At 34.0% G+C, this 8,250-nt stretch overlaps 1 protein-coding gene across 1 annotated transcript; it reads left to right on the forward strand.

Moving 5' to 3' along the window:
- Positions 1-4,378: 4,378 nt before the first annotated feature.
- Positions 4,379-5,122, forward strand: LOC131042568 (protein VACUOLELESS GAMETOPHYTES). The gene has a single exon (XM_057975884.2). It carries the CDS (start codon positions 4,379-4,381, stop codon positions 5,120-5,122), a length of 744 nt encoding a protein of 247 aa, XP_057831867.2.
- Positions 5,123-8,250: the final 3,128 nt, after the last annotated feature.

Raw genomic sequence — 8,250 nt, forward strand, 5'->3', positions numbered from 1 at the left:
TCACATATAATTCTAATTATACCAATACAAAAGGGGTCACACAATCTACATACCCATGTAGTTGGTCTGGACATTCATAATACACAAATCACAAGATTTGGCTCTTTTAAAAGCCACTAAAATAAGAAAGAATAGGGTTGACATTTGTGACTTTATCTCATGTAGTTATATTGAAAATATTGAAAATCATCCCATGGTTAGGTATGGCCACAACAATGAGATGAAAAAGAGAAACCATTTTTTACTAATTAAAAGGACAAGAGAGACTCAAACTAATAGAATATAAATGATGTAGTGTGCTTATTATAAATCAATTTTGATCAAAATGAAATGTTGCATCCTTTTTTTGTGATGTGTCTTACACATTTTAAGGAATATTGAAAATCCCCTCCCGCCCTCTTTTTATAAATTTATTGCACAATTATCTTATGTAAATTAAGTAAACCATTATTAATCAAATAAAAATGATAGATTCATTAAAATACTTTTATTTGCATGTTGCAACTACATGTACTACTAGCATATATCATAGATAAATCTATGCAAAAGATGTCATGAGATATCTTTTTTGGAGAGGCCTAATCTTTTAAAGAATTTGTGATATATAAATGGAGTAGTCACTTGAAGAAAGATATCTTTCCACATATTTTACATAAATTTATCTAAGACAATAATATTATTTTTAATATACGTCTATTTTATTTCCTATATATTTTAAGTACTTTCGCTTTAAGATCATTATATTTAAAAAATAAATGTCAGCTTAAATGATTTTCTTTCAACATTAGATTATGTCTCTTGGCATACTAATTTTATGACATACTAACAAATCTAAGAAATTGAACCCATATAAACTGAACACATATAGTGCACATTGCACATCTTTCTTTCATTTCATATCAACCCCTCTCAATTTCACAAATAATACTACCTATATCTAAATAATTTGAGAGATTATTCGTGAAACTATTTTATTTATTTAAGAATTATTTTATTTTACTTTATAATTATTTTAGGACACCATATGACCCCTTAAGACACCAAATTGTGTTGTTAGGGGTCATATGGTGTCCTAATGGGTCATAGGACACCATATGACCCCTAAGGACAACATACGACCCCTTATGATAATATATTGGGTCGTTATGGGTCATATTGTGTCCTACGACCCCTTAGGACACCATATGACCCCTAACAACACAATTTGCTATCTTGAGGGGTCATATGGTGTCCTAAGGGGTCGTAGGATACAAAATGACCCCTATGAACACCATAGGACCCATAACAACACAATATGGTGTCATAAGGGGTCGTATATTGTCCTTAGGGGTCATATGGTGTTCCATGACCCATTAAGACACCATATGACCCCTAACGACACAATTTGGTGTCTTAAGGGGTCATATGGTGTCCTAAGGGGTCGTAGGACATAATATGACCCCTATGGACACCATATGACTCATAAAAAACCAATATGGTGTCATAAGGGGTCGTATGTTGTCCTTTCAGGTCATATGGTGTCCCATGACCCATTAGGACACCATATGACCCCTAACGACATAATTTGGTATCTTAAGGGGTCATATGGTGTCATAAGGGGTCATAGGACACAATATGACCCCTTAGGGCACCATAGGAACCATAATGACCCAATATGGTGTCATAAGGGGTCAAATGGTGTCCCATAACCCCTTAGGAAACAATATTATCCATAATGACACAATTTGGTGTCTTAAGGGGTCATATGGTGTCCAAAGGGGTCGTAGGACACAATATGACCCCTTAGGATATCATAGGACCCATAATGACCCAATATGGTGTCTTAAGGGGTCATATGGTGTCCTAAGGGGTCGTAGGACACAATATGACCCCTTAGGACACCATAAGACCCATAATGACCCAATATGGTGTCATAAGGGGTCGTATGTTGTCCTTAGGGGTCATATGGTGTCCCATGATCCCTTAGGACACAATATGACCTATAATGATACAATTTAGTGTCTTAAGGGGTCATATGGTGTCCTAAGGGGTCGTAGGACACAATATGACCCCTTAGGATACCATAGGACCCATAATGACCCAATATGGTGTCTTATGAGGTCATATGGTGTCCTAAGGGGTCGTAAGACACAATATGACCCCTTAGGATACCATATGACCCCTAACGACACCATATAGAGTCGTAAAGGGTCATATTGTGTCCTAAGGGGTCTTATTGTGTCCTAAGGGGTCATGTGGTGTCTTAAAGGGGTCATATGACATAATATGACCCCTTAGAATACAATATGACCCATAATGACACAATTCAGTGTCTTAAGGGGTTATATGGTGTCCTAAGGGGTTGTAAGACACAATATGACCCCTTAGGACACCATAGGACCCATAATCTCTCCCTCCCTCTCCCCTAATCTTTCTATCTCTCTCCCTTCCCTCTCCCCATCTCTCTCTCCCTTCACCCTCCTCATCTCTCTCTCTCTCTCTCTCTCTCTCTCTCTCTCTCTCTCTCTCTCTCTCTCTCTCCCCCTAATCTCTCTCTGTCTCCTCCGACTCCCCCCTCTCCCTCTCCCTCTCCCTCTCCCTCTCCCTAATATCATATACCAATTTATTTATAAATTAATATATTAATATATTAATAAACAATAGATTAATTATGTGTAAATTTAGTTAGTGAATTTACTTATTAAAATCCGATTTTTGTTGTACAATTTTCAAATTTCAAATTTTGGCTCAGGAATGCTTTGGGATTTGGCTTGGAAGTGACAAGCCTGAAAAGTCAACTGAAAAAACGTGTTTTTCAGTATTCCTTGATTTTCTAGACTTTACACTAGTGGCTAACGACTTTTTTTAATCCAAAATTGATAAAACGAAAAGGGTTTTTTAAGGACGTTCTCAGCTTTCCAACAATATAAGGCTTGTCTTATTTCAATTTTAATAAATAATAATTATTTATTTTCTAATTGAATTCTGACAATAGTCCTGATCAATAGATTGATTGAAAAACACTCCTAACTTTCAAACGGTATAACATTTTTTGAATTTGAAACATGCATCACATCCTATGCTTCGTCTACTATAGGGAAAAATTAAAAAAATTAAATTTCATAAGGTTTTGACCAAGTTAAGGTGATTAGACGTAGGAGTTTATGAATTTCTGAAAAGCTGTAGTAAAAAATTTATAAATAATTATTTACTTTATAAAAAATTATAAAAAAGTATGTGTCACATCCAGACATGAGTCTAATACTTATATTATAAATATTATTAAAAAATATTATGATTTGATTGTGATTAGGGTGGTCAGATATACGTCTACTTCTTATCTTTTTTTCTGAAATTTAAGTACCACTGCATTGAAATTTGAAATTTTCATCAAATAGGATTTTTTTTTTTTTCAAAAAACAACTAGTAGCTTAGAAACTACATTCAATTTTCTATAGATTCTCTTCTTACATATTTTAAAAATAATATTCACAACTTATTCAAATTTTAATGTCAAGTTGCATAACTCTGATTTTTTTAAATTTCATTGCCACTTAAGGACCTGTTTTGACACACCATGATCCTATACATACCCATTAAAATGTTCTTCAATGTTAACAATAACATTTACACCAACAATATCATCAATAAAAATAAATATATTTCATCCTCATGCAAACAAACTTGTGTAGAGAGGTTTGCCATCCTCATGCAAACAAACTTCCTTCACCTTGATTTAACAACAAATGATATCAATAAATAATCAGATTTATGTCCTTTGGAGATTTTTCATTATAAATTTTCTTCGCTTGATTCAACAACGAGTATCAATTTAGGTTGCAATTACTATATTTCTAGCATCAAACGCTGTCGAGTGTCGGCGATCCCCTAGTGCTCCTCAGCAAGTAGCGAGTCAAATTGTTAACCAATGACAACTTTTCTCCTTCCCCACGCTATTCCATAACACATGGGCAACTTGATTGAGTGGTCGATAAATAGAATATAATAAAATAATTGAATAAGTTGGGCTTGGGTCCAGCTATCACGGGGGTTGTCTGAATCACAATAATATGGTTGTTTTTTCTAATAGGGAGCGCCCCCACCCACAACTACTACCACGACCATTTTAATCAACGTCTCTGCCTTCGTCTATGCTTTAGGATTAGGATTCTTATGTATAGTGACAATAGGATATATATATATATCGAGAGAGAGAGACCACTTTGTTTTGACAATGATAAAAAACAGGCGGCCGAGATTTATCCAATAGTCTTCAATTGGATATCTTCAACTCTCAACCGTTGATGTTAAAACACAAGTCGCCCAGGTCATGGCTGGGAAGAGGTTTATTCATTGGACAAAGCCGTGTGGATAGTTTCATAGCTTGTCCGCTGAAGGCATGGCGGGTCGAGGAGGGGTTTTGAATCCTAGCCGCCATGAGCATAGGCTCTGTTTGAATCAAAAACTTCCACCTTACAAATGCAGAGGATGCAAAGGCCTTGGAGCCGGCATCGGATATAAGTGCCAATCGTGCCCCAATTTCGTGTTACACGGGCCCTGTGCGGATTTGCCTGATGAATACGTCCATACCTTGTTTCCCCAGCATCCGTTTAATTTTCGCCTCAAGACCCATTTGCGCCACGAGTGTGACGCTTGTGGAAATTTAATTCGAGGCTTTGTGTTCCAGTCTAGCACTGGTGTGAGGCTTCACCCGCTCTGCATGGTGCTTCCTGTGGGGTTTAGGCACAGTGGTCATCAAAATCATAGGCTGGAGCTAGTTACACAGGAAAAGGGAAACTACAAATGTAAGAAGTGCGATATGCAGAATACAAAATGGAAATATCGGTGTGCAAGGCTTGATTGTCCAGTCAGGCTGGACGTGAATTGTGCTATAGTGGATATTCATCGTCTGAACAAATGTAGCATTACGCAAGTTTATAAGCCAAGCCAACTCAAACGTGCTCTGGTAACGGCTGTAAAGGTGGGTAAAAGTGTTGGCAGCGCCGTACTGGGAATCACCCCTACTCTTATTGCAGGTAGAGGAGTAGACAATATAGGAGGAGCTGACCATGGAAGAGAAGACATCGGAGAAGAAGCAGGTAGAAAAGAACCTACCGGTCCATTAAATGGCATCTGCAGCTGAGGAGACCTAATTGTTCCCAAAAGATTACAGGTAGACTGTTTATATTTCTTTAGTGACTCTCTGTGTTTTTTAAATTGATGATAGGCAATAGCAGTGCAGAGCTGTTTGAGAACAATAGTGGATTTGGTCTGACTAGATTTATCTCCACAAGAAAAAAAAATTGTGTTGCTGGGCATTTGATATTGAGATTGGAAACATGTTTATTATTGTAAGGTTTCTTATTTGATAAATGATTTTAAAATTTCTTTTGTTTTCTATTGAGTGTTTACAGTAGTGTTTTAGATCTGATATTGATGATTTCTTTCATTCTTTATTTCAAGTAAAACTTGAATTGGTTAGTGGTTTAGTTCATTGTTTGTTATCTTTTGAATTCCAAATTGCACACCATTCCTTTGGTTGTGTTTCATTTTTAGATTATTTTTTATTACAGATTGTACTCAATTCATCTAATTGACCTATGCCTATTCATATATTGAGGATTCAAATGTGTGTTAACAATTTATTACATTCTACACGTGGATTCTTGAGACATTATCTCCATGTACCACACAGAGATAATGTTCCTTACTCTATGCATGCATTAGTTCATATTATCGAGCTTTCATTTTTGTTTTTTTGTTTCGTTTTTTACATGATTCATAATGATTATACATCATGTATGACAAATGATGAGAGGATCGAACTCTACTTTTTAATGAAAATCATGCATTACGTGATGTTATACTTAGGAAGCATGTTCATTTTACATCTCTTTATAGTTTTCATCTTACACGAACAAACTGTACTATCTATATCTTTATTCCTGCATATTTCCTTGAGGATCTTAGTAATGTATTTGTTGTTCAAGTCATACTTTTGACGAGCCCGTGAAAGATGCTTTGAATTTGCCTATCTATGATAATTATCCTAGTGATGCATTATAGGATAAATGAATAACTTTTACCACTAGTAGCCCCTACAATCGAGCTACCTCCCCCCTACTATTTGAAGGGGGCTATTTGAAGGGGGCTAGCAGACTCCCATAGAATTGTAGGAATTAACCCCCCACTATTATAGTTGCTGATTCACCCTTCAAATAGTAGTGGGGCAGTAGTTTGATTGTAGGGGCTATGCCTATAAACCAACTATAGATAGTAGATAGCCGCTCTTGATCGACATATATAGGGGCGGGGGACCTCAGAGAGACATTATTGGGATATCATTATAAATCTCCCTTCCCTATCCTATAACTATAACTATGTATATATATACATATATACAAATCTCGGAGATGGGTATTATAGTTGGGGGGAGGGAGTTTATTGCCTGAGGGTTGATATCTTAACCAGCTATATGCATTTCCATGATAGTGCATGTTCTTTATTTCTTTTGATTGATGAGACTTTGATTCATGTCATATCGATTGAAATTTATTATGCTTTATTGTGTGATGATATTATAGTTTATATTTCTAGTGAACATATTATTTGTAATTTTTTGCTATTTATATCTAATGTTTTAGTTCTATTTTGTTTGAATATATAAAGGGTTTTGATACATGTAATGATACTCTTCTCAATAATTTTTGTAACAAAGATTTTCATGATGTTTTTTATTGATGACCTACTTGGCTTTCCTTACCACATGATATTAAAAATTATGATTATGCTTCTCAACTATTCTATACTAGTGATAAAGATGTAGAAAGTTCTTCTATACCTTATGATGTTTTTTCCTATGTCGTACAATAATCATTTTATTAAAGATACACTTATTGATGCATTATTTGTGATATTAAGTGCTATCATAATAGTACATGTAATTACATGTTAAAACTTTTCTTCATATGTTACACATGTTCATGATGATATGTTTCTAATTTATGTATGAAATTTTATATGACAAATCTTTATTGTGGTTTAATTTGCACAATATGCTTCTTACACTTCATTCATACATCTTGTAGATGTCATCATATAACATTTTACTTTTAGGTCCAATGAGTATTTTAGGGTGATAGTAATCTTTCAACATTAAGTGGCTACGTTTATAATGTGGTTCACCATTGTTATCATATCATCTCACTAGAGAAATGTTGCAAGTGTTGGATATCATTCCAAAAAAAATCGTTGACTATGATGACATTAATTTAATCATGCTCATAATCTTCTTATGAGACCTTATAGTTTATTTTTTATTTTCTTTATTTTTATGTTTGTGCTATTTTTCGTGTTTGATACAAAAACCATAAGTTGTGCATGTTGATACAAGTAGCTATGATCAAGTGGTCTATGGTTCATGTTACTTCTTTCTTGTGTTGTGTATGAATTCAATTTTATATTTTCCTTTTGAATTTGAAATCATTAAAAGCTAAGTCATTTGTAAACACTCTCATCACATTGACCAAAATTATAACTTCTTTTGATTTATTTATTTTTTTACTTTGACTTTAATGAATGAACAATATTTATTGTTGTTTGTAATATTTCAAAATTTTAAACATTTCAAACCTTAATTCTTTTAAAAGATTAGACTTGTAGTTTAAAGTACATGCTACTACTCATAAACCACATTCACTTCTATGAATTGTATAAAATAATCAACCACATCTATAAAAAGTAGGTCTAATCAACATGTTGTATTTAACCTTTTTTATTAAAAACTTAGCAAGCATTGTGAAACTCCATAAGCCACATGTTGCATTAGAAGTTTCATATTAATCGAGTGTCACTTGATGATCATATTTTTTTATCTAGAGTATAAAGTTTAGTCTCCTAACCCCTTAAAATATCTATATATATTATGTGTAATCAAATGAGACAGTAGAAGATTCCATCATAATGCTAACATTACATCTTGTCAAGAATGTAAAGGTTCTCATACTCAAATAAAGTTTAATCAATATTACACACCGATATAATTTATAATGGTAGAAATAAAGCATAACCCTCAAAAAGTTTAATCATACAAGCAACCTTAGACCTGTACTTCAATATTTATATTAAAGATAATAGGCTGATCATCTTCACTATGTTTTTTTTACTTAGGTGTCATTCGAGACTTACAATTCCAAGATCCATTCATTCGACTAATATATCCCATGGTATAATTTAGAAAATCTAGTCGAATCGTTGATAATAATGTATAGA

Source organism: Cryptomeria japonica, chromosome 9, assembly GCF_030272615.1.
Source record: "Cryptomeria japonica chromosome 9, Sugi_1.0, whole genome shotgun sequence".
In the NCBI taxonomy this organism is placed as follows: domain Eukaryota; kingdom Viridiplantae; phylum Streptophyta; class Pinopsida; order Cupressales; family Cupressaceae; genus Cryptomeria; species Cryptomeria japonica.

Excerpts from the sequence above, each read along its gene's own strand:
- LOC131042568 (XM_057975884.2), top strand. The coding sequence starts at position 4,379 with ATGGCGGGTCGAGGAGGGGTTTTGAATCCTAGCCGCCATGAGCATAGG.